The 27,867-nt window shown below is 46.5% G+C and overlaps 1 protein-coding gene across 3 annotated transcripts in view; it reads left to right on the top strand.

Moving 5' to 3' along the window:
• The window catches only part of RS1 (retinoschisin 1), a 181,674-nt gene that overhangs the window by 91,144 nt on the left and 62,663 nt on the right, over positions 1–27,867 (top strand). Inside the window, exons 3-4 of one of the 3 annotated variants that reach the window (XM_069636853.1) lie at positions 12,116–12,135; positions 13,425–13,533. The exons of 1 other annotated variant lie outside the window; for it this stretch is intronic. In XM_069636853.1, coding sequence (XP_069492954.1) covers positions 12,116–12,135; positions 13,425–13,533 — 129 coding nt within the window. Of the gene's footprint in view, positions 1–12,112; positions 12,136–13,424; positions 13,534–27,867 lie in introns of all 3 variants that reach the window. One more of the 3 variants, XM_069636851.1, reaches the window with a different exon arrangement.

Raw genomic sequence — 27,867 nt, 5'->3', positions numbered from 1 at the left:
GGAGTGAAGTTGTACCTTTATCTCTTTGTGTGTCTATTTGTACCTTGAGGTCTAGGAGTGCAGTCTCGGTACCATGCTGTGGTCTGAAGCCGGACTGTCGAACTCCTAGGAGGTGGTTTAGTTCCAGGTGGTGCTGAATTTGTAAATAAGCCACTTTATCTAAGATTTTCAGTAGAAACGGCACAGTGGTTATGGGGCGGTAATTGGTTGGGATGGAGGGGCCCAGAGTTTGTTTTTTGAGGAGGGGGAGGACCCAGGACTGTTTCAGGTTGCTAGGTATGGTACCTGATGTGAAAGAGGCATTTATAAGTTTAGTAATGAAGGGTGAGAGTTCACGGGCGGCATCTTTTATGATTTGGGCTGGACATGGGTCGCCCTCGCAGTTAGAAGGTTTGAGAGTGAGGATGACTTTCTTAACTTCTTTGGTGGAGACTTTGCTAAAGTAGAAGGGAGGGATGTCCAGTGTGGGTAGAGAAGGAGTGGATTTCAGAGTTGATAATGGGTTAGTAGTTGCCTTGGATGGGGTGCCTATGCTGACATTATTTTGGACAGTTATGGAAGCTTTTTTGTTATTTATCTTTGTCTGACGCATTGTTATTTTGTTGGCAAGGGCATTTTGTATGCCTGTGCACCAGTTCTTATCCTTGAGGCAGGAGTCGGGGGTTTGGATGGGGGATTCTACTTCCTTTAGGATGGCGAACAATTCTTTGGTGTTGGATTTGGCTTGCATGATTTTGGTTTTGTAGGATGTTTGTGTCGCCAGGATGATTTCTTTTTTGTAGAGGGTAGCTAATTTCAGCAGGTTGTTTTTGTTGATGTCTGAGTGCTCTGATCTCCAAGTTTTTTCGCTTAGGCGTTTCTTTTGTCTAATGTCTTTCAGTAGGGTTGTGAACCAAGTATTTAGGTGTTGGCGGGGTTTGCTCTTCCTATTTTCAGTGGTGCGATAGCATCCAGAGAGGCAAGCATCACTTCATTGTACTTTTCTACCAGTAGGCAGGGTCGGACTGATCTGTTATGGAGTTTAGGGTGGGGAGAGTGAGGGGGATAAGATTTTCAGGGGTAATATTTTTTTTGTTTCTGGTAGGTGCGGTGGGAGCTAGGATGCTGTTGTTTATGAGTGTGGAGGCTTCTAAGGTGAAGGATACCATGTGGTGGTCGGACCACAACTGAGGCATTATGGAGGTGATGGTAGTTGGGCAGTTATGTTCGACAATCCAGTCGAGAGTCCTTCCTTTGATATGTGTGGGTTCTGTAATCTTTTGGTTAAATCCTAATTCCTCAAGGGTGCTGTTGATTTGTAGGGCATTGGGGTCACGTAGGGCATTGGGGTCCCGTAGGTCATTGGATCCGAGGTTGAAGTCGCCCAGGATGAGACATTGAGTAGAGTTTTTTAAGTTGTCAGATAATAGGTTCATGAGGTCTTCCTGAAAGGAGCCTAGGGGGCCTGGTGGTCGGTATATCAAGTGGATGGTGATGGTTTGATTGTTGGCAATGGTAAGTTTGGCTGTGAGGGATTCACAGGAGTTGGTATTATTGGGTGAGGAGAGTCTTAGGGCTAGATTATTTTTGACAATTATAGCAAGGCCACCACCTCTAGACGTGGTGCGATCCATGCGTATAAGAGTGTAATTGTCTGAGATGGCTAGCATGATGGCTGGTCCTGCTGCGGGATGGAGCCAGGATTCTGTGATGGCTAGGAGATCTAGGTTCTCGTTTTGGATTAAGTCCGCTATTTCGGTGGCATGGGCTACCATAGAACAGGCGTTTATTAAGGCACCATTTATTCCGGGTAGGGTAGATGGGGCAGAAGGTGGTTGGACATTGTGTTGGCATTTTTGGGGGGAGGTGGATTCTCTAAAGATTTGACTGTTGAGTTGTAGTCGGTGTTAGCCAATATTATCTGTGTGTGGAGGCGTGTTGGTGGTATGCATAGAGTGCCTATTGTGGTTGGGGGCGGATTGAGCATTGGATAGAGGGTCATAAATTCTAGGGAGTCTGGCGCAGAGTCTTAGGTTTCGCTGTTGGAGGCTGCAAGGTTTAGTGGCCATGTTGTCTTGCTCCAACGATACACTTCCGTGAGGTAGCTGGTTCTGTGGTTGGGATAAGTTCATATCGTGAAGGGTGGACAAGTAGAGGACAGTTCTGAGTAGAACTGTGTAGAATAGTGGTATAAACATAGCGGGCTAATGTAGGTGGCTTGGAGTGCTGGCAGCCTAAACTTTGATCGTGCAGGCGAAGATAGGAAAGCACTGTCTGATAGCTGTGGGGCGTGTGCCGGCAGCCTAAGTGCAGATTTACTAAGGCAAGCACGACTAGGTGGGCTAGTGGCTAGTAGACAGATACAGGCAACATAGATGCAACTTCACTAAAGCAAGCCTAAATACGAATTTGCTAAAACAGGCAAGACTAGGTGGGCTGGTGGATAGATGCAGGCAACCTATATGCAACTTTACTAAAGCAAGCCTAAATACGAATTTGCTAAAACAGGCAAGGCTAGGTGGGCTGGTGGATAGATACAGGCAACCTAGATGCAACTTTACTAAAGCAAGCCTAAATACAAATTTGCTAAAACAGGCAAGGCTAGGTGGGATTACGTTAGTTGGTACGCTAGTAAAACCATTTGTATAATCTAGATTTAGCTGTGCTTGAAAAACCTCAAATATTAATTTGTGTGTTTGTTGGGACACACAGGCTATTTATTGTTTAGAAGAATCTTGAAACAAAAGTTTGAACCTTGTGATTTAAACTGCAGTTTTTCAATTAAAAAAAATAATGTATTCCATTTCCAGCCAATTCCTCCAAAATTACCATACCTCCATTGAAACACCTTCCCCACAAATGCCCATCACCAACGTCATACCGCTGTCAATCAACAGTGCACCCTAACTGTGGATCTCTTCCATTTCTTCCTCCCACTTCCTCCTTATGAAGGCGCATCCCCTATATAGCCATTTGCCCATACATTGCTCCCAGATGCCTGTGGATCCCCGGCGCCGAATACATAAATACATAAAATTAAAATAAAAGTGTACTCCTTAAACCCTCATTCCTATTTTTCAACCCCTTTCATCCAAAAAACGCGCCTCTGCTCAAATGCTGCCCTAGACCACACCCACTTCTCGCTTCCTACAGTCATGAGGCATGAAGTCCTTCATCTCTGCCTTCTTCATTGTGCTCATTAGGTTAATGGGACGGGGCTGCTCTAAACCCTCATCCATCTTCTTTCCAGTGACAAGTGGGAGGGTCCCTAGGCCCTCCTCAGTGTTCTTCCCAATGCCTAAAAGAGGCCCCGGTGGAGGACATATCCGATCCCAGTTCACCCAGCTACCTAAATCCCCCATCATGCTTTCTTCTCCCCTACCCCTCCAAATACACCATCTCCCACTCTTGCAAAGATCTCCTACTCCTCAGATGTTGGGGTGGGGCGCATTTCACCACGCCCCCACCAATCATGCAAGGGCTCTCTCCTATCTCCCTGCGACTTCCTCCTACTTGCCATGTATCCCCACTCCTCTACTCTGCACCCCCGCCAGCTCATCCAAACCGAATCTCCTGCCGACACTGACCTAATACCCTGAACCCGCCCCACGTCCAACAGCGGGCCAAGCCTCACAGCACGGTCCCCCTAGCACACACCTGTACCCATGCTCCACCTATGCAGCAACATGTGCGGTCGAGCTCTCTGGTCCCATACAAGGTCAGTCACCAGGGGCTCCTTGCTCTCCTTTCCTGATTCCAACCCCCTTATAATTCACAACATTCTGCCTGCCCCTGAACGGAAGCCAGGCCACACTGTGTGCCAACTACACACTTCCCTACTACACTGTTGCCAGTCTCTAATATCCCATAAAGCAGGGCGTGTTTCCTGCCAGACACCATCTAAACCCCATTTTTCTGTTGCAGACCAGAGCCAAACCCTCAGATGAAGACCCGCCACCCCAGGCAAACTGGATGCAAAGGTGCGGTGCTCGAACCAGAGTCCACGTCCCAATCCCTCCAGCCCCCCGCCAGTTGAACCGTCACCAAAGGAAAGCCATACGTTGTCCCCCAAGAGCAGGGGAGGGGGGACGCAATCCTCCCCACTGATCATGGGACTGGAGAGCCACCATGCTAACATGCTGCCACTGCTGTCACTTCCAGAATGATCCTCCCCCTTACACTCCTGCCAACCCTTGCCGTACCCCAGCCAATCCCCTGGTGGCACATGCTTTACTGTTCCCCCTCCCAAATCAGACGGGGGGAGGAGGGGCAGGAGGGCTTGTTCCATGCTCACCTCTGACAAAGGCCATGGGGATGTTATGAAATGGTCCTTACATCAAGAGTCAAAGAGGAAAGAGAACTTGAGAAGGTACTATTGTATGTTTTATGTGTATTTTATCTTATTATTGTAATGTTATGTGATACAATGGCAAAGATGTTATGTTTATTATACTATTGTATATTTTTTTTTATTTTGTTATATTTGTTTGTACGATGTGTAAAGTTTGAGTTTCTTAAACTAAATCACATTAAAGAATAAATCAATGTTATGAAACATGTTAAATCTCGCACAATGAATATGAACGCTGGCCAACTGAAAGTAGGTATGACATGAAAGGTGACACAAGTATTGGTGAGCAGAACAGTGATAACTGGGCCATTATGCCCTGAAGAAGCTTTCCTACCTGGTCGCTAAGTGGTCAGTGCCAAAAAGCAGGCTTTGTTCCACGGCCACCAGGGCAAATACGATGTGTGCTGAGGATGGAGGCCCACATTGCCCCATATTAAGAGATGTGTGCACTGGCTTTTTGAGTGGAACTGTCTTCAGAGGAAGACAGAAAGAATTGGCAAAGACAATCGATGTTTTTATTTTATTTTGAAAATGGTGTCCGTGCCGCTAGGTGTTGGCATCAGATGGTAGGTACCCAGGTCATTTGACAGGGACCAATATCCTCTGGCACGTGCCTCCGCTATAGTGCAGACATTGCCATCATAGGCTCATGTGTCCACATGATGTGTGAGGTGATGACATCATATGCCAGGGTAATCAAACCAATGCCCAGGTCTAGCATTAATATGCCCAGGTACTCACAGAGTTTGTCAGATTTGTTGGGCATTGCCTTCACTTTGCTAGCTGATGTAATGGTGCTCCCCGGTACACCGTTTGCGGAGTACTATAGCCATAAACCCTTTTACAAGATATTGGCAATATATACTATAACACTCACATAATTTGACAAGCATTTCCATTATAACATATTTCCATCATATTCCAAGGTGCTCTTGGCAATTTACCAGCAATGGATATAATCCATTGTCTCATGAGGATAGCTCAGGGGTAACGACGACATGGTGCAACATAGGTTCGATCCCTGGGTCCGCGCTTAGAAACCTCGGGTATTAAGCACGTTATAAATAACCAATTACAATAATCGCCCAGGTACTCATATTATTTGGTCAGTTTACCATTACATGGCCAGGTACTCCCATAGTTCCCATATATACAACAGGTATATGCCAGACGTCCATGCCATATGGCAGAGTCCACAATGCAATGAAGAGATATGGAAGCCATTTCCCAGGTATTCGCATCATTTACCCAGGTATTCACGCAAAATATTAACAAAAGAAAGATATTTTTTGGTGATCCCAGGAAAATAAATAGATCCACTTCAAATGTTGCTTTATTTCCAAAAAAGTAAATTCTAATAATCATTAGCCATTTTTAGCAAGCAACGCTTTATACCATCTCTGTGTAGAGGAACAGTGTCATACTAGTACATTGATCTACTCAATTCCCAGATTCCCGAAGGTGTCTGCTTTTGCATAATATAACATTTTAATATTTAAAACGGCGGCTTATTTCTGATGTTGAAAATATGACTTGTAACCAGACCATCCAGTATTGCAAAGACAATTACATGTTAAATACACCAGTAGTGCAAAGACAATTACATGTTAAATACAACATGCTTTGTTAGGCTTTTATACTGACTGGAAATACCAGGAGGAACGTTGCCATCAGGCTACCATGAGAGTTTATCTATTTTATTGGTTTCTTATCGCGGATCCTGGATTCGAACCTCTGTTGCTCTGTCGCGATAAGCATGTTGCCCCTGTGCTATCCTCTGTTCACAAAGAAACAGAAGTGTCAACGTACTAAAGTGCATTGTTTTCCTCCTCCTAAAACTTGAACTGTAGACATGCATTTTAGCAATACAATAACTTCATTTGACAAGGAATGGCGATAAAAGTCAGTAAACCGGTAAGAAGAAAATGCTGCTTGTTGAAAGACAATATGCCTTCAATCCTAGTGCCCACTAACAGTAGCTAATAGTGCATTGTCCACTGGATGCCAGTGCCCTCTATGTCTTGTATAACATTAGACTTTTCTGCCTCTGGGCAGCACTACATTTAGTTAATTTGAATATATTTGGATCAATAAAGATCCGTAAATGTACATCAAATCACCAAGATAAAGGTGAACAGCAACACTCAGATTGAAAGTGAAATTAGTAAATAGCAGTGGCTCATGAACATGTATTTTCTAACATGACAGCCCCTTTTAGCATTTTGCACAATACTCTCCAGGCTCTGCGTGCAGAATGGGTAAGTGTGGCCTGAAATTAAGAAGTTCTTACACGTTTTAAAAGGTGAATTGCTGAAAGGGGACGTTGTCGGCCAGTCACCGAGGCGGGTGCTTAACTTCATAGCACTTCAGTTGCCTGCAATCTGTAAGACTTTGATCTTGTGTAAAGTGAGAGTACCGACTTGCACTAAGTGGAAGGGTGTTGGTCAAAATTCCCTATCTTACCCTACCCCAGAAAACTGCTCCAAGGGCTGGTAGGGGGGTGCCCCGTGGAGCTACTTGCCCTCCCATGGAGGCTCAGGTCTAAGATGCCAGCAGTTTGGCAGAGACTGCCAGGCAGTGGAGCAGGATTCACTGTGCTCTGGCTAGAGGAAAGAACTGTTTTGCCAGCAGGCCCAGAATAGTAGTGCCTGACCAATACCGAGGTCAGGGTCTGAGTCTCCTTTCCTTCAACCTCTCCTCTCCTGAAAATCACCAGAGAGCCAAGGATTATTGAAGGTTCAGGTGGTGCAGGAGGGGGGAGAAAGCCTGCAGCAGATCTTAAAAGAGCCGGTGAGTTGCTTAGGGACATGAGCAGCATGGAAGAATGATGCCAGCTGGCAAACAAGCGATCCAATCAGTTTCCCTTCATGGCAGTGGAACATAGAGCCATTCAGCTGTGAAAGGCAGTGCTGCTCCAGAGGCAGGGAACTGGGTGGTGGGAACATACTGGGAGCAGCAAAGACACATTCTCACTTCTGTTAAGCACAGCACGGTGTAAGACAAAGAGGCCTGTGCAAAACAGCACTGATCTTTACCAAAATACCTGAAAGGGCTTATCTTGGCCAACAAGAGGTGCACATCTCCAAACTTAACATGACATCCCCTACACTAATTTTGCTAATGATTCGCAAGTACTCCTTAAATTCACTGGAAACCATAGCCTTGACTCTGACAACACCAATCAGGTTTATAGCATCATCCCAACTTGGAAGGCTTAGCACCATCTATGCTTGAATGATGATAAGACAGGGCACCTTATCGTAAACTCAAACATCTGGACCTAGCATTTGACTCCTTTTCCATTGATGGTAACACCAGCCCTGTATCCAGCCATGTGAGAACCCTGGGAGTCTATCTTGATTCAGAACTAAACATGCAAAAACATCTTAATGCTGTTGCTTCCTCCTCAGCCCACACTACTATGTCCATCAACCTCAGCAGGAAATTCCTATCCCCCAACAGTTGCCTCACTCTAGCCAGGGCCATCATCGGCAGCAAAGTGGTCTATTGCAATGCTCACCTTACAGGAACCTCCACCAAAAACCTAACTAAGTTGCAACTTAGCCAAAGCAATGCCCTTTGGGCCGTCCGGGGCATGAACGATCTGACCATATTTCTCTTTTGAGTTGCAAAGCTCACTGGCTACCAATCAAAGCCTGTATTGTGTTTACAATCCTCCCTATTACTCACAGATGCGTTCTCAACACTGCACCCTCCTACCTCACCCAGTGCATCTCTAAAAGGCCTCGCCCATGCTGCCTGCGCTCTTCCACCTCCCTAGCGATTCTGAAATTCACCAGACAACGAGCAGGAGGAGCAAGCTTCATTGTCACGCTGCACTCTGGAATGCTCTACCGCACTGCATCCAGAGTGAGCCCTCCTAGCTAATCTTCTGAAAAAGTTGAAAAATGTATTCCTTTTCTATTAGCTGTACTGTAACCTCAATTAGCGCTGTGATACTTCCGGGTGTGGGGGCTATCAATAAATGTAATAAAAAAAATAAATAAACAAATGCAAGACTGGAAGATCTGACCACCAGAAAGACAGAAACAAGACAACACATAAGTGACCGCCGACAATGTTCAGCAATCAAACCACTGCAACAATTCAGCAACTACAGAGATAGCCAGAAGTACTGTCAGCTAAACCTGTAAGACTTGGCGGGGAGTTCTTGGTGCAGGAACCTCCATATTGTGGGTTTACTTAGAAACACGGTCATCCTGCCTAATGTTCTAGAGGTCACAGAAAATCTGCTACTAGAGGTCCAGGAAAGCCTGCCCTTCAAAAACAAGTCCGATTGAGATAGCACATCGACCAGAACATGGAGACCTGGAACTCCTCTGAAAGTAAGCCCTTGGCGTAAATTCCCCAGTTACAGAAACTGAGCTAGGGCACTCTGGACTGCAAGGAGAATGGGGAGAGGTCGCACTCTCCCTATTATTGGACTAATGTCTGGCGGGGGCACTGGTCTTCCTTTCTAAATTAAAAATGTGTCATACTGGGCCAGACCACCTTTTTTGACTGATCCACAAGCAGCAATGCAGTTTTTTTAAACGCCAGGACTTTGAAGAAGCAAGACAGAGGAAATGGAGTTCCCCGGGTTCACCAAAAGGGGGCGGTGGTTCTAAGTTCGATTAAAATGGTTGAGGATGGGCATATTATCTCAAGAGAATAGCCCCATGACTTCTATATACCACAGGTGATGTACGCAGAGTTTAATAGTTATAAAAGGGTTTAGATTGAAAACGTTCGAAAGTTTTCATGTGATGAATCGGAGGAAGGGTGGTAACGGAAGGGAGTGAAAAGGCGTTGTGGGGAGAATCACCAAGGAGAGGATGAAAAATGCTTTACAGGGTGCTGAGGTGTGAGGGGGTGTTTAGTGGAAAAGAATGTTAAAGACTGTTGGGGGTGTTGATGAGCAACTCCAACCAATGGCAATAAGAAGTGGTCTCCGGACAATGGCAGAAAACAGCAAAGACAGACTAGTTGGTTCCTGTATGTCATGGAATCTGAACAGCTTGCGCCACAAGACTAAAATAGGATCGGGCATGCTATATATCCGGAGCGGTAAACCCAAACTGCTTCCGGCATAGAAAACACCTTTGTTGAGGAGTGAATATCGATTCCTTAGCAGAACACACTCTCGCCAAGGACTACACTCAGGTTTTTACCATTGGCCCAGAGGGTCTTCATCATGGGTAGGAAGAATGCTCCATATCAAAGTGTAAGCACTCAAATGGACAGTGATGGCCCATATCTGATGGTATCATCTAAGGCAGGGAAAGACCACCTGACATTATTTAATGGGTATACTCCCCAGCACCACTAACATGTACGTTCCTGAACGAGTTGCAGACCATAATTATGAATACCCCAATTGTGATGATGTGATAGATCCATCTCTAACAAAAAAATCATTAGGCACCCTCAGAAAAGAATATTTAAGTTACCCTCTTCCCCCATGCTCTTGAACTGCGAGACCTATAGAGGAATAGGCATGGACGCAAAGCCGATACTGTAGCAACCCTGCCACAGCCAGGGGCCGTGCACTGCCGGCAACGGCCCGGAAGCCTAAGCCTAGGCAGGCCCAAGCGAAGCGAGAGGGCCTCGTCGAGGGCTGCGGACCATTACCAGCATGTATGCCCCTCAGCCCCCCCACTCCTCTGGATGGGGCGTGATTGTTATTCACGTTCTGGGGTTTTTGTGTCGTGCAAATAGTGTTTATTATTTTGCTCGGTAGATGGGCTCCGTGATATTGCACAAGCCCAATCTCCGGTGGGAAAAAATGATGCCTACTGCCATAGGAAAAGGGACATAGTCCCTTTTCCATTTCCATGGCGGGTGGGAGGAGTGCCAAGACCGGAGCACAAAGCTCCAGTCCAGCAGGTAAGGTGGGAAGGTGGGGCGGGGGGGAAGGGCTCTAATGTCATTAGGGGAGGGTTGGGAAGGAACAGCATGAGGCTCCCTGTTGCCAACCCTCAAACTAGATGGCACCACCCATGAAAGGTCTTGTGTGGCTGTAAAGAGCGAGCGGTACACACTGTATTCTCGCCCATACTTCCAGCCACCTGATTGGCTGAGCGCCCTTCTCCGAGTGCGAATGTATCAATATCACACAGATCCAGAATGGGAGCTTAAATTAATATTCATTCAGCATGCTTGCAATATATGGTTCCAAATAAGTAAAGGAAAGTGCCCCCATAAATCCTCTCAGGACCAATAGGACTTTCCTTCTGGCAAGAGACACTCTATGGTATGTTGTTTCTCTCTGGCCCAGAAAGTTCTCAGTATTTCTGAATCGGGTTGCTCCTGTTTATATATCTCAACAACAAAGTCTCTGGGTTCAGCAAAAAGGTCCCCAGGTTCAACACAATCTGGACGTTTGAGTGTCCCTTCGAGTCATTCTTTACTCCTAGGTCCATCGGTTGGGGTCTCTTCTTTCTCACCTGGGTCTCAGGGCCCCAGGTGTGCTGCTTGCACATTAGGCTAGGCAGCAGAAGATGCATACAGGCACAGCGCTACCAGGAGGAGGCTGGCCACCTATTCACAGGTGTTGCTGCCTATGCCTAACTTGCAAGCATGTATCATACTCGTCTTCCCCATCTGAATATGCTGGCTCTACTTCCCAAAAACCTGTTCTTATCTACCTCCTTCATGAGTCCGGACCATCTCAAACTCAAGGGAACCTTTCCTATTTCACCTCTCCTCTTCTCTCTGCTAGACTTCTAGTTCCACTCCTCTGGCACCACATCGATGCTACATGGTCATTCCTCCTCCTATCCTCAACTGCCTCCTGCCAGGCTTGTAGCATGCCTGCTCCTTCTCCCTATCTGCTGCAGCCTCTTATTGAGTGTCTCTCTTCTCCCCCTCCTTCAATCTACCGGGAGGATAGCTCAGGGGGAACGTGTTTGTTTTAGAAGCAAGACAATGCAAAGCAACACAGGTTCGAATCCAGGCCTTGACCTTAGAAACTGGTCCCTGGTCTTAAGCACGTTATAAAAGAACAATTATTATAATTACAGTTGCCTCTGTATGTATCTCCACAGCTCCTTGCATGAAGTATTTTCTAACTCTTAAGTCTTCTCTTCTCTTGAGGTTACCTCCACCCTTCGTCATGTTTCTTTCTCCCTGTCACTCCTCGCCATCCACCCCACCTCTTCTGTTATTTCTTCTCTCCTCCTCTCCATTACTTACTCCCTCCCTACCTCTTGCAACCTCTTTACTCTGCACCTCCTGGTTGGTTTTCCCCCACCTCTTTACTTTGCACCATCTCCTCGTCCTCCTTCCTCCCCACCTCCTTCTTAATGTTCGCCTCTTCCTTGATTTTCCCTGCTTCCTTATTCTCTACCTTCTGCTTGTCTTTCACCTTCTTCTTGCTCTCTGCCTCCTCCTTACTCTTCACCACTTCCAACCTCCAATCCTGGCCTCTGGACGTCTCTCTCCGGTTGGCTTCCTTCTCCGGCTCCACCTCCAGCGTGAAACCCTTTGTCATTGCAGGCCTTGTTGGTGGAAGCGTGATGGTTTATACACAATGTCAGGCATATCGACACGTCTCTCGTTAGGGTGCGGATATCATCATGGGAAGCACTTGCTAGAGCCGGTTAAGGTTCCCTAGGACAGCCTGTGCTGCATTGTTCAGAATACTGGCTGAAATGTCTCCGTTACCATGTCCACTATTTTGCATTCGTTGGTGAAATGATATTTAAGCTTATCCCTTATGTGCAGTAATTTCTTTTGTTTCCTCTATTGTCTGCCGCACTGGATCAACGGTTGCCACCATAGTAGCCGAGTTTCCAAATGTTGAGGTATGTGCTACACCGTCAATCAGCGAGCATGCATGTGTTGGTTATTATTGCTATGCAGTATCAATGCTTATCCTATCAGTTCTCTACAAAGGCGCGGACATTCTATATAGACCTAGGTGACTGTGGATAGGCTTTTCAAGATGTCCTCCATGACTACATTATTAAAATTCCATGTTTTCAATAAGAAATGTCAAATAAAAACATTCTTTATTTGTACTGTGCCAACACCATGTCCAATCGAGCGCTCTTTCTATGGGCTCACAGTGACATTCCACAGTTAATCCTGTGCTGTTAAACATAGAAAAACCTGTTGGAGAAAAACTCAGGCCAACCAAACTTTAGATGGTTCAATGGCCCTGAATGTTCAACATTTCTAAGCGATTTGGCTAGAACACTATCAGGCTGAAGACCGCCCTTTGAAACAGGGAAGGCTGCCATCCACCACGCAGGCCAAGCTGACTTGGGAAGTGGAGACAAGGAGACCTTTTCTCCCAGAGTTCCAAATCACTGCGTAACAAGACAGAAAAGATACGTTTTCTCCTTGCAGCGGGCGCGCATGCGCTGAAATGAGAAAGTAAGATTGTCTATTTATAGTGAGAGCATTGGCCAATGCAAGGATTATAACACATGCTGTTTCTAGCATAAGTGGGCCTGCTGGCAATAAAAATAGAATACAATAAAAGGTTTCAATTTTCTGCAAAAGTGCTTGCTGCCGACAAAAATGGAAAAAAACATATGTTGGTAATTCTAATGCAAGCAGGCTCACCCACACGAAAACAGCGCCGGCAGTCACACCCACATTAGAAACACAAAACAGTGTTCAAGGCTGCGAGACGGCACACATCAATTCACTGCAGAGGGAATTTATTTAAGTAAGTGCAGGGTTGGCAGGGGGACGAGGTAGCAGGCACCATTAAGAAGTTACGTTTTGGGGGAGGGGGAAGGTTCATGGACTTTTTCATTTTCATCCGGTATAGGGCCAAGCTCAAAACAGCTGAATGGTGAAACTTGTTGAATAGTTCTATAGTTACTTATTCACAGAAAAATCAAGATGTCATTGGCTACCTCTGAACCAATATGCCATTATTAACATGAAGCCTCAGGATGATAGCTCAGGGGCAACGTGCTCGCCTTGGTAGCAGCAAGATGACACGGAGCACCACAGGTTGGGTCCGCGCCTAGAAACCTCTGGGTATTAAGCAACGTTATAAATAACCTGTCATATCATAACATCTTGCCTGCAGCCATTTCATGATCATTGCAATAATGCACTTTACTTTGCATTACAGTCGGATGATAAGCTGGGGCCATGGAACAGCAAAGCATGTAAATGTGACTGCCAGAGAGGCTCCAACACGGCATGGTCCAACGGCATTACCGTTTTAGACTGCATGCCAGGTAAGGTCTTGATGTTATCAAAAGTGAAGAAAATTCTCCTAATCCATACCAGTCAACAATACTTTGACATGTCATACAATGAAACATCCTCGTTTAAGTGTCATTCTGTTAGTAACTCCTGCAAACCCTGATAATGCCCCAGTGGCGTACCTGTAATCTTCATTACACCGAGTCCAGGCCTACCCTGTCACAGTCCTTAATTACTTGAGGCTTCACCTCCTGAGACAAACTCTATCACCCTATCCAAGTACAAGAAAGACAACAGAGAATCATCACAGGTCTGTCTTCTCTTTCCATCATGAAGACATGGGCCACCTACCCGGGCCTATAAATCCCCTCAGAACTGTGCTACCCAACTCCTGTATATGACCAAACAAATGGGGCAAGGGAGTAGAAAAGTGACGAGGAAGACCTGGTCTTGGAGTGGGGAAGATTACTGGTCGGTAATCGGGGCATTGCCTCTTCATCTGTCTTCTTCATCACAGTCCTTCCTTACATGATGATATACAGAGCCTTATCCCACATAAGAATAACACATAACCCCCGCAGCCTGAGCCTACCATAAACTGTAACATGCAAGTTTGTAAGTCAGACAAACTGGATGGCAGGGCAGTATACCACTAATGCAGACAAACCATCCACCTTCAGGGTCGCGAAAGATGCATAGAGGTTGTGCAGGAGAAGCTACTCCACAGTACATAAGGTATGCATGTACCATATTGGCTCAATATGACCAGGGACGAATGAAACGGAAATAATGGGTGCCAAATGGTAGGAAAACATCCCAAAGTAAGGACTTAATGGGGGCACATTAAAGCATTCTAAGAGATAAACTCGTAGCAGCTTACAGAAACGGCTGTGCACCAGAAGAATCCTGGAGTGTAACTAGATATTTCAGCTAAGGACACTGCCTGTAGCTACACTTCTTGGTACTCCGAGATGAAGAACCGAACCATGTACCCACCTCACTAGGTTAAAAGTTCAGTCTAATTCCAGCCGAAACAGTGCACTTGTCTAAAAGAGATCCCAACCTAGTCAAGTGAAAAAGCTATAACGTCCCTGAATTGAATTTTAAAAATGTGCATCTCACAATGCCCGCAGTGATGCCCAATGCCTGGAGAATATTTGGATGACCCAGAAAGAGCCCAAGGTATGGAGTCCCAGAGAACAAGTCAAACCTGTTAAAGAAAAGAGAGCATTGAGGAAGTACATCTGTAATAGCAAAACCCTGAAGCACTCCTGATGCCATGGACTCATTTTCATAAGCAGCCCCATGTACCTAGAAGGTCTAGCGTGTGGTCAAAAAAGTTCCCTGGGAAAAAGCAGAGCATATTCACTATCCTATCTTCAGGCAAACAGCCCATAGCATCAACAAAGTGAAACCTCCCCTGATGTACATTCTTGATTCGCACCCCGGAAAGGGTGCTCAAGTGGGTGGAAAAGCAGGCAAGAACAACCTGTGTACTGCCTGCTTTTTCTAGCCACCGAAGGCCCTTTCCTGTGTGGCGCTATCTTGATTGTGGGGAAGCAACAGGGAGCCTCTCCCAACATCCCCACCCCCAAAGAAATCCCACACCTTTTCCCCTTTCTCTCTCCCCAATTACCTGCTGGACCGGAGGTTTATGCTCCGACCCGGCACTCCTGCTGCCCATGGCCGCCATGGAAATAGAAAAGGGACCACATCCCGTTTCCTATGGTGGCAGGCACTGGCAGCCATCTTGTTTTTTCTTTCTTTGTTTTTTTTTTACAAAAGATCGCGCAGAGCCCATCTCCCACAGTAAAATAAATAACTAATTACATCCTGGGCGTACCCCGGGGTGTAAATAGCTACCAGCCCCTTGTCGGGGGGTGCGTACATGGCCTGTAACAGCCTGCAGCCCTTGCCTAAGCTTGGGCTGGCAGGCCATTACCGGCCATGTACACCCCCTGACTCAGGGTCTGATTGCTACATTAGGCCTGTTCCACCTGGACTCTAGCCGATAAGTTAGTTACTGAACTTGCAAAAATCCCTTGGATAATTGAGCATGACCATACACCCATGGAGTCGAAGGAAAACTGGGACACAATGGGGCACCCATGATGTTCTGACACATTGGACAATTTGAGAAGGACTCCAACCAATTTCCCTAATGGACACTAGTGTATACTATGCTGGAGAGAAAGTCCGCTTTAGCCTCTCTGAGGGTGGTAATCCTTCCAAAGATTGGGAGAGAGTAAAGCAATAAGATTTGAAACTACAGACCAAGAGACCCACATACCCAACAACCTCCCTTTGGAATCGAAACGAATGAATGATCCAGGAACCCGGGTAATAACACATAGACTCAAGTATAGGGGCCTACAATGGGATGTCGAAGATTCCCCAGCAGCTAGGATTGGCTTGTCTGGTCCAGCATACTTTACTGCCATTAGCTTAAGTGCAATATTGCTGGGTTGACACACATTGATCCTCCAACTGGATTTCTAAATAAGACATACAAATCCATTCCATTACACAGAAGGGATTTGAGCCTGCTGTAATAAATGTGGATTCTGCCAACACAGCCACAATATTCCTGACCGAAAATCCCCTGTGTTTTTGTATTTATGTGTTTATTTTAATCTATAAAGCACTTTCGCCAAAGCACTGCAAACAATTACATAAACTGTTACAAAAGAATTAAAGTATTTACAAAGTGATCAATCAGGAAAGATAATTTAATTCAAGCTGAAGTGAGAAGACGTTTTAAGGGAAGAACGAAAAACAGAAAGTCTGGGGGAAGATCGTACAGAAAGAGGGAGAGCATTCCAAAGTTTAGGGGCTACGGGAATAAAAGCATGGACATGAGAGTGTGAAGGTCCGTCAAGAAAGAATAAAGAACAGGAAAGTGCTTGAAAAAGAAACTAGACTGAAAACAGAGACGAGCAATAAATGTGGGCAAGATCGCGGATGCATGTAAAAACGCTCTGAAAACAAAACTGAAGAATGGTGGGAAAAGGAAGCGAATGAAGGACGATTAAAGATGGGGTAATATGGGAATGGAGAGGAAATGGACAGAGTATGTGGATAGGGAGATTGAAGGCAGATTGAAGAGGAGGGAGAGCACATGTTGGCGGGCCAACAAGAAGAGAGGAACAGTGATCAAGGCATGAGAACAGCATAAAAAGGATAAGGTCCTTGGCATCCTAAAAAGTAAAAAATATTCAGATTTTGTGGATATTATAGCAATGATAGCAGCAGGACCGAGCAAAGGAGGAGATATGATGGGAAAAAGAGAGGACAGGGAGAAAGATGACACCTATATGAAGAACAGAAGAAGAGAAAGAAAGAAAATTAGGAGGGAATTAAATGGATGAATGAAAACAGTCACAAAGAGAAGGAAAGAAGGCAATCTCAGTTTTGGAAGGGTTAAGCTGAAGTGATTGAGAGATGTGGTAAGTCAGAAAGAGACAGACAAAGTGGTGGCCTTATTACCTATGAATTTATTCATGTATTTATTTATTTTTTTATGTGTAACGTGCTTATGGTTAATCAAAAGCTTTTGCACAAAACACAAAAAAACATCAAATACATCAACGTAAGTAACAGCATTAAATGATAAAAAAGACATATTGTCATAAAATGTATCAGCATAAAATCCATATTGTATGTTAAGATCATTATAATAAGAATGCATGCATATACGTTAATGTTAAAAAAGGTAAAAATCCATACAGATCACTAAAACTCAATTCATCAATGTACAAAACAATCAATATTACAACCAGTAATATGCACTCAATACAAAAGATCCCCAATATCATAATGTAAAAAAAGAACCACCTAAACTGTGTCTAAGGGCCTCATTACGAGAAAGGAGTTAATGAAAAAAGGAAGACAGAATGGTAATACCGGCATCATTAACAGGTCCTGGCCATTATGACCCGACAACCCGCCAATACCGCCACTGCCCGTACTGTGCCCCTTCATACCGGCACGGCACGCACCCCTTCGCGGAGTAAATACCGTGATGCCGGTAATAGGAGGACATCACAACTCACGCGGGCATGCAATTACCGTCATCCCGAAGGCGGTAATTAGGGGCTGCACGATGGCGGCCATACAGGCTTCGCGGACCACCCGTAAACAGCAACCTGCAGTCAAGGCAACTGCCACAGGTGCACACCATCACCACAGGTGGAGTCAATGGAGCCTGTCCCAGTATGAAAGGAGTACACCCACACACCACACTCCTTCCTACACCAAAATGATACCACTAGCTGGTGCAATCATGGGGCTGGAGGACATGCCTATACTGCTACAACTACAGCAACAACAACAACTACAGCCACAGCAACAGGCAGCGCAGAGGAGACGCAGGAGGAGAAGGAGGGTGAGACAGGGCCAGCAATTACCAGTGCAGCCAGTAGTACCTCGTAGACAGCCACCAATCCCTCGCATCAGACCCAGTCCATTCAATCTACCCCTGAGCAGATCCACACCCTATACCAGTTGGACCGGGACACCATCACCACCAAAGTGGACATGATACACAACGACACTGTCAGCCTCATAGAAATACGCACTGCCATCCCCCGCTACTAAAGGTGGTGTCTGTGCTCCACTTCCTGGCCACAGGCACCTACCAGCACACAGGGCGCCAGCTGTATGGCATTTCACAATCACTATTTTCACGCATGCTGACCAAAGTGCTGGATGCCGTCCTGAAGCACGCTAGCACCCACATATCCCTACCACGGACTGCCCAGGAAATAGCCAACACCCAAGTAGGCTTCCATGCACTGGCAGGCATGCCCAATTGCGTTGGTGCCCTCGACTGCACCCATGTAGAATTGGTAGTCCCCATGCCCTAGAGGCGGTGTACCGCAATCACAAGCAATACCACTCCATGAATGTGCAGATGGTATGTGACTCCAGCAAGATCATCACACATTGTTGCGCCCGATATTCCGGATCGACACATGATGCCATGGTGATGCGTATCTCCACGCTACCCCGTCACATGGAGCGACATGCTGGACGATGTGCCTGGCTGCTTGGTGAGTTGCCTGACTGGCCCATTGCAGTGCATCGGGTTTGTGAGTTGGGAGGATGCATACTCCACCAGGGTGGGAATGGGTGTTGAGTGGAAAATGCACGCAGAGCTAAACACTCCTGACCTGAACCTCCCAACCCGAACATGACACATCACTGGCACACATTGGACCAATGCCCTATATCAATGACAACATGTAAGACGCACAACCTGGCCACCATGGGTATGTCAAGCAATGCATGACTAAACATGAATGCAACTGTGCTAGTGTGATCATGCACAGTGTGGTATACACAGCAAAAATGGGAGGCAAAACATTGTCCTGCATCCACGGTAAATCCGCATCAGCATGCAAGAAATCACCCTGCATCATCTGTACAATGCCATCCAGAATACCACACCATATGGCAGTATACAATGCATCTAAATGATATTTGTGCATACGTACAGGAACATGTGCAAGTCAACACCTAATTGCTGAATCCTGAAGGTGGCAGCTCAGAGTGACTCACACAGACCTATTTGTATTCGCTTGCAGGTGATGGAGGATATCCCTTGAAGCTGTGGCTACTTACCCCTGTGTGGAACCCGCGGAACAGCCATGAAGAGGAGTACAATCGGGTTCATACCCGTACCCGTGTTGTGATTGAGCAGACCTTTGGCCTGTTGAAGGCAGAGTTCCACTGCCTAAGCAGGTCTGGTGGAGCACTCCTTTATAGGCCTGAGAAGGTGGCAAAGATCGGCCTGTGTCATGCTGCACAACATGTGCGTCCGGAGAAAATGTACCACTGCCACCTGACATTGACATGCATGCACTGGGTGAGGATGATGAGGATAAAGACGGAGGAGAAGCAGCACCCCTGCCAGTACGTGATGCACAAGATGGCCGTGCAGTACGCCAATCACTGATTGACGGATACTTCTGACCCACAGGGACGTTGATGGATATGTGTCAGTAACACATTGTACACTGGGTCCATGTGGACATGCACACAGGGAATGTGGGGAGTTGGGCACTGTGCACGGTCATGAATAAAATGTATACACACAAAATTAACAATGTCCAGGCATTGAATGATTTTTCACACAACGGGTGTATTAATATCAACTACAGAAATGTGCTACCCCCCCCCCCACAACACCAAAACACCCCATACCCCCAATGAACTCCCCATAACCCCAATGAGCTCCCCATACCCCCAATGAACTCCACATACCCCCCATTAATTCCCCCTAATACACCCATACACCACCGACACCATCTGACCCACTCCCATTGTTGTCCCACACTATTTCTTTGCTTTCTTGTTGTCCGGGGGCAGCATTTCTGAGTGCCTCGCACTCCATCTTGTTGGACGCACAGGGCTGGTGGGTGCAGAGGAAGCGGTTGATGAGGATGGGGATGTGGTGGATGGTGTGGAAGCCGTGGTGATTTGCACGGCTGGTGCGGGTTGTTGCTGCTGCATGTGCAGCAGGATTGAGGTGAGGACCTGTGTGACGGCCCCCAGGCTTTCTTGCATCATCAACGCAGAGTCATTGATGGCGGCTGTGTTCGCCGCTATGACCTGCGCAATATCACGCCTCCTGTCCTCTCCCTCCACAACATATTGTTGGACAAGGTCCAGCATTGAGTCCTGTCCAGCCTCCACCCTTGCTGGCCGTGCCTCGAGGTTGGTGGGAGCAGCAGCGGTTGAGGGTGCTGCGACCGGGCGTGCATTAGCAGGGCTGTCCTTGGGGAGGGTGCTAATGTCTGAATCATTGAGTAGAGGATCAGCAATGCTGCTGGTGGGTGAGGCCTGGTGTGGGGTTGAGGGGTGGACACGGGGCTTGGGGAGTGTGGACATGCCACATGGGTTAGTCTATCCTCGTCCACATACTCCTCCACTGCTGTTTCAATGTCGCTCGGTGGGGCAGTGGCTGCTGCCTCACCCACCGAGCTTGTTGCTGCCGAAAGTATGCCACTGGCCTCGCCTTCCACTGGTGTTGCCAGCTCTGTGGTCCCGGTGTCAGGCATTGATGTGGGGCCCTCATGTGCGGCCATGGCCTGGGCACTCGCCCTGGGTTTTGGTGTGGCCTGCGAGACTGCCCCGGAGGTGGTCTTGCCTGTGGGAGTCGTCTTGTGCCAGGACGTGGATGCCCTTGTGGCTGTTTCCTCACTGGCATCCTCTCCATCGGTGCCTGGGGGGGTAGAAGAGATGCAGGGCATCAGTGATGGTGTTACATACAAGATGCATTATATGGTGCTGTGGAGAATTTCATTTATCAGGCATTCATATCTTACAAGTGTGTCGCACAGGGTAGTATGAAGGTGGCATTTTGGCATTTGCCGTGACGTCTCAATTCAGGGATGCTGCATGGCAGGTGGCATGCTGTTGTATTGGGGTTTGTGGGATGTATTACATGGGCACGGTCCGTGTGTGTTGGCTGTGTGTTGGTAATGGGATTGTCACTCAGCATGCATTTCAGTGTGGTAGAGTTTGGGCCTCCATCTGGACAAGGATATGTTGATGTGTGTGTTGGGACATGCATTGCCAAGCCTAGACTGTATTACAGATCACTTGTGCTACGTCATGGTTTCCCCTACTGGGATCTCCAGGGTCACTCACCTCCATCTCCTGATGTGGCGGCACCCATCTCCATCTCCCCGAAGCCCTCGATGGACTCCATCTGTATGAAGGTACTGCACATCTCCTCCCAGCGCATTAGTTTTGTGGGTGAGTGGGGACCCCCGTCTGTGCCTCCCTCCTATTGCTTGCCAGGATGTTCCGTACCCTGAGGCGGAGGTCATCCCACCTTTTCTTACAGTCTTTGACTGTCCGTGAGGTGGTGCTGAATGCCGAGACCTTGTGGGCTACCTCCTCCCAGATCTCATTTTTTCGCTGCTGCACCTCCCTTTTGAGGTTGTGCTGGTTGATCTCCTCAGCATGGGCAGCAAGGGTGTCCGCCAACATGTTGAGTTCTTCGTCTGAAAAACGCTTCTTGCGCAGGCAGGGGTTTGATTTCCTGGTAGCCTTAGACATGTTGAACAGATTGGCACTGGTCTCTCCTGAAAACAACTGGTTGTTTGGGAGGAGTGCAATAGATTGTGTTTTTGAAGATGGCCGCAGGCGCATTTCCAGTTCCGACGCGATGATGTTACTTCCAGGTCTGGTATTGCGAGCCCGGTATTAGCATGGTGTTATTACCGGGGCAGTATTAAGGGGTTCCTCCTAGGCGGAGGTGGTATCGGCGGGTCCCGTGATGGCGCTATCGGGGGGTTGGAGGGCCTTTAGCTGTATGCCGGTATGGCCATTACCGGCATGGGGGTTCGCGCGTGCTCGCGCACTCGTAATCACCCGCTATTAGCGGCGTCAAACGAGCACGGACCCGCTAGTTCCTCCATGCCGGTAATGACCCCGTTTTTACCGCACTTCTCGTAATGAGGCCCTATGAGTCCTTAATAACCCTTTTCCAAACATAATATGCTGCTCCAGTGATCACTAGGGATTCAGCCAAATAAATTGCAGCCCTGAATTGATCAAGGTCGGAACCTAGACGGGCAACTAACCAAATTCATATAACCCATAAGAAAAAAGGTCAACAGAATGATGCATGCTATGAGGATGTGTCTCGCTGTTTCTATCTCTTGTTTACAATCTCATCACTTTCTATCCTCACAGGGAATGCCCGACCATGCACCAGTGTACTAATTACAGGGAAGAATATTAAAATGGAGATATAAGATGAAACGCTTAAAATCATTAATGCAAATTTTCTTCAGATAGTCTCAAGGTTTTGACAACCTAAAACCCTGAGCAGCATACAGAGTATATTTAAGCAATATGCCCCGAGCGGCAGGAGCATTACCGACTCAGGTAATGCCCCGGGGCCCATAGTTATAGGCTCGAGCAAAGCGAGGGCCTTAATGAAGGCCACGGGGCATTACCAGAGCCAGTTATGCCCCTGCCGCGAGGGGCATATAGCTATTAGTACACTGGACCGCAATATCTGCGGGACCGGGGCACTAAAAGCATTTTTTTTCTGTCCCGAAATGCAGCAGTGTTTCGGGACAGAAATTGTTTTTTTTAAAAGGACCAAGAAAATGGCCGCCGGGAAAGGGAATACAGAGTCCGTTTTCTCTTTCCATGGCGGCCATCAGGAGCGGACGCGCTGGGTACAGAAATGTTCCCAGAGCGTCCCTTCCCGAAAGAAGACAGAGAAGAAGGTAAGTGGGGTTTGGGAGGGTGTAAGCGAGGGAGGAAAAAAAAAGGAAAAAAAAGGAAAAAATTAAGAAACGTACCTGGGTTCCCGGCGGGGGACGATGGAAGCCTCCACCCGTGTGGAGGCGCGGAGCGGGGATGGCCCCGCTCCGAGTCTCCACACAGGTGCAGGCTGCCATCGTCCCCCACCGGGGACAAAGGAGCAAGAAGGTAAGTGGGGTGGGGAGGGCAGGGAGGAGGGAGGGAAGGGGAAGGGGAAAAAAACAAAAAAAAGCCTTATCGTAGTCCCTGGCGGGGGGCGAAGGCAGCCTCTCAGCCGTGGGGAGGCTCAGAGCAGAAATGGCCCTGCTTCGAACCTCCCCATTGGCTGAGGAGCTGCCCACCCCCCCCCAGACGGGGCCAATGGCAGTGGAATCCTGACGGAGGGATTCCTGGCCGGGTAATGTCTCGGCGAGGGCCAATCAGAATGGTTCTTTCATTCTGATTGCGCCCTCGCCGGGTACTAATGCTTTTTAAGGCATAGCCTATCAAGGTTTTTTGTCTTATCCCACTGCATCGCTTTGACTTTCAGTTTCACCAAGAAACTAGACAATGGTTCATCTTGCTCTATGGGAAGAGTCAAACACATTTCCTGCCGAAAGGAATTAACCATGATGCTAAGATCCTACATCAAGGGATTAATATTACTATCTCGAGAGGCTCTAGCAATGAAACCCATAAGTGCATCCAGAGTGGCCTCTGTACACATAATCTTTGCGTAAAGTTTGAATCTTTGGATTTTCCATAGTGTCACAAGTGAGGTAAGCCCCAAATGTTCTATGGGGACTGATCGAGATAGCCTCAAAACCGCACTCCATATTTTCCCTTCTAGCTTATCATATGTATGTTTCTGCAAAGATTGCCCAACCATAAAGAACAGTGGGGATTACACTAATTTTATAAATCTGCAAAAAGCCTTCAAACGAGTAACCCCCACCCTTGGAGAGAAACCGTTTTGTCACATTCCATTTGTTCACAAGCTTCCCATTCAGAGCTTTCGCATGAAATGATAAAGCAAATCTATTGACAATGGGGATACCAAGATAGGGGTAGATATCCACCACCTCCAATGCAACTCCATTTAGCTTCCAGCAGAATAGTTGCTGCGTTACTTGGCCCTGATGATCATCACCTTGACTTGCTTGAGTTTAATACTAAGATTATTCATATTGGCATACCAATACAGGGCATCTAGGGATCTCTGCAAACCAATGGGAATGCTATGAAGAATAATTGTGTCATCTGCGTAGGATAACCACTGCGTACCTTCACTCTTGATCTTAGGTGGAATCCATATCCGCAACATAGAAATTGTACAAAACAGGAGATATAACGCAGCCCTGATTCAGGCCAGTGTTTGTGTCAATGCCTCCTGTAAGTGATGCTCCCAAATCAAGGTGGACTGCCACCATAGTCATGGTATACTGTCCTGGAGTAAGCAGGGACAGATGCCCCATCCTTGCAGTTTCTACCAGAGTCTCTCATGATTAACACAATTAAAGGCACCTGCATAATCGATGTAACAAAGATATAGGCTTCTCGCAGGAGTGCAGAGGGTATCAGCAATGACAATGTCCAGATCTAAAACCTGTCTGTTGACGGGAAAGTAACTTATTCTCATGTATGTAGTGATTAATTATATCCAAAAGGAGAGTAGAAAAGATTTTGCTACAGGAGTCTATCATCGCCAGTAGGTGGTAGTTGGAAGGTTGTGAGCTGTCCCCTTTCTTGAACACTGGGACAAGAATAGATTTCCTCCAGCAGCAAGGTATGATGCATCATTCCAAATTGAGGTGAAAAGCTTTAACAGAAAAGGCGACCATGTCATGTTATTACACTTTGTGGCAACATTAGCCAAACCCTTGGGCCCCGGGGCTCTAGATGGTTTAAGCTTAGCGGTCACCTTCAGAATGTCCTCCATATCAAAAGGGAAGCCAACTGATTGTCCAGATATACATGGAGCAATCCTAGTAATCCCTTTTCCCTCAGTGAGATATATAGTGCTAATATGGGTGACCCGTTTAGATGCAGGTACTGGATTAGCCTCTTTAAGCTCATCCTCTGAAAGATATTGCCTATATGGGTACCCAACCTTTTTATTGTCAGTTATCCTAAGCAATTTAAAAATCATCCTCCAGTTGGAATTGCCTACATCTGTGAAGCCAAATTTTATATTTCATACGGCGTGAGGAGATCAATCTAACTTTATCGACCCAACTCAATGTATACAATCGTTTTTTGAATGACCACATCATAGATGTTTTCATGCCTTTTAACAATAAGCAATATCACTTTACATTTCATGGATTTGTATGCAATTTCACTGAGCCTATTAAGTATTTTAGGATTACTCATATTAGTCAAGCCATTAGCTTCTAGGGGCATGCTCTAAATAATTGGTCAAACCTACTGATGTTGGACTCCGTCCACATTATCCTGTTACTACTAGGATTAACTTGTAAATTAGTAGCCCTCATAGAGGATAAATCCATTTTCTTATCTCTCAGAATCAATTCAGAACCACATGATCAGAAAGGGTAGTCTGCTCCAGTGTAACCTGTTACATGTATCTCCCTTCTTCACTTCCCACAAAAATGTAATCGACACGAGAAGAAACCATGCCATTAGACCAGGTCACCCTGGTCTATTGAGCAATGCCAATTTCTGGGAAAATGAGTTTAAGGAAATGCAGTCCAAGGCCCAGGAGACACTGACGCCATTTCATGCCATTCTCACTTTGCTCAACCCCAGTAAATGATTTTAAATTATTTGCAGGTGGAGTAGCATACGCCATGCCTGCCAAGCCACTAATGTCATTCCATTCACCCTGTCACCAACCACTAGTATCTCGGCTTTTGGGTGCTCTAAGGACCATCCCCCAATAATGCTTACTATGAAATTTAGAATAGGGCGGCACCTTCCAATGAATTTATTGAAATAAAAAATAAAAAGGCCTGTCTATGCCTAACAAAAGGGAATTTGCCAAAGTTAACGTAAATTTAACTATGGTGCTCGTCGTCAGTGATGTAGTCAAATTAAATAGTCTGTCCTCCGTCCAAAAACTAACCTGTACTGACCCTACCACTAATCAAAAAAGGGGTTGTACTAACCAATCAAAAAGGGTTACAGGAGAATGACTCCCTTCTCCTGGACAGGCTTCCTCAGCCTTAATAGTCTATCGTGAGATAGATTCTTGTGACGTGATTAATCAGTTCCTTTAATTCCTCAGGAGGATTCTTCCACCTTCTCTTAGGTATCCCCAATCTTGCTTTATTTACAGTTCCTTGTTTTCCCTACATAGGTGTACTGGCGTTTACTCCTCTGGGTTTCTTGTAGTGTCTTTTTCTCCCTTTCAAAAGCTGACTTTACTTCAAACCATTCCTTAGCATTAATAAATCTCTCACTTTGTTCACAGTCTCTCATTCCACTAGGACCAGTATTCCGGGTGCCGCTGACCACTTCTTTCTCTTCTAAGCACTTTCACTATGGGACAACACGAGAATTCTTCTGCCCCCCTTTACTTGCTTTCTGGTATTCCCAACCACTGAGCTGGGTACAAGAAGTCTTTTGCTATTTTTTATTATCTTTGAGGGTTTCACAAGTACGTGGACGTGTATGTTGAGTCCCATGCATGGTATTCTTTATTTGTTTTACTGATTTTACTATTACTGAGACAAATGTGAGGAGTCCTTGTAGTATTCTTTTTTTTCTTTACTGGCTTCAGCACCAATAGGACGAATATGAAGTGCCCTGTAAGGTTCCTAATTCGTTTTACTATCTTCAAAATTACTGCGATGAAGATGATTCCCATAGTATTCTTTATTCACGTTCCTGCTTAATGACTGCTTGTTACCTCTCCCACTACTCCTGTTACCTCTACTTTGCAGGTTAAGCATCACAGTTCTTCCTGTGGGATCGGGATCATACTGTGCTGGTAAACGCTTCCAGCGTTTCCTCCTTCTTCTCGATCTCGCACTCAGCGGTTCCACGGAGCAATTTGCTCGGCGGTTTCGGCATCGTTTGCAGACTGCATGGTCCACCTCCTCGAGGTCGTTGCCACTACCTTGGAAGGCCTTCCACACACAGGAGTTGGCTCCATGCTAGCTCCTGGACTGCTTTTCTCCTTGGTTCTCCACGTCCTCTCGACCAAGGACCTCTCTGATTCTCCTGACTTCTCTCTCTCAGGTTTGAACTTCCAGGGCTTCACCTGCTCGGTGATGACTCTCTAATGCAAGTCCTTCTTTACTCTTTATGCGGTTGTTCTGGGTCCTCCTCAGCGGAGTATCATTGTCCTTCCTCACTTTCCATTAAATATTTGTTATTACTCCATTGTTCACACTCTTCACAGTATGGTTTACTTTCCACAGAGGTCGGATCAGCATTACTCCTCCACTCTTCTTCTTCACCATAGAGTTGGGTTCCGACCTGTTAGGACACTTCATGCTTTCTTCATTCTTTCTCTTCTCAGTGGTTTTGAGTTTTGTTTGAGTATTGGAAGTTGTGTTACAGTAGCAAACAGTGGTCTGTTCAGGTTGGGTTTTCTGAGGTACTGATGGTCGGAGGGAAAAGGAAAGTGGGTCAGGGAGTTACTTCACGGTACAAGGGGTCCTTGTCCTGAAGAGAGAAGTCTCTCCCTGTCAGGTCACGCTTGCCGCCACTCCCAGGAGAAATGTTGCGTAGTGGGCTCAACTCCCTAGCCTCGCAGGGAAGGGCTCCCCTACGGGGAGAAGTGACGAGATCCTGTGAATCGTCACAAAGAGCATTCAGAGTTTAACAACAGAAATACACATGTGGCGAGTCAGAGAAGGAGGAAAATGTAAAAAAGATCTGAGAATTGTTAGCGCAGAAATGATAGGAGAAACTGAATGACTGTATGACAGAAAAAAGAGGAATAGCGTAGAAAGAAAGAGTAGGGAGTCAACAACTGAGCCTTTGGGAACACCACAGCAAAGAGATAGAAAAGAAGATAATTCCTAGACCATGACACAGCATTTCACATGTGATCTGAAACAAGGAAACCAAGAGCCAAAACAGAAGAGTCCGCTGAATGAGCAGCAAAGATCAAATGCAGGGATTATCCA

Source organism: Ambystoma mexicanum, chromosome 7p (genome assembly GCF_040938575.1).
Source record: "Ambystoma mexicanum isolate Mex_15411 chromosome 7p, UKY_AmexF1_1, whole genome shotgun sequence".
Taxonomy (NCBI): domain Eukaryota; kingdom Metazoa; phylum Chordata; class Amphibia; order Caudata; family Ambystomatidae; genus Ambystoma; species Ambystoma mexicanum.
Note: the sequence above shows the minus strand (reverse complement) of the source record. Positions and strands in the feature narration are given on the sequence as shown.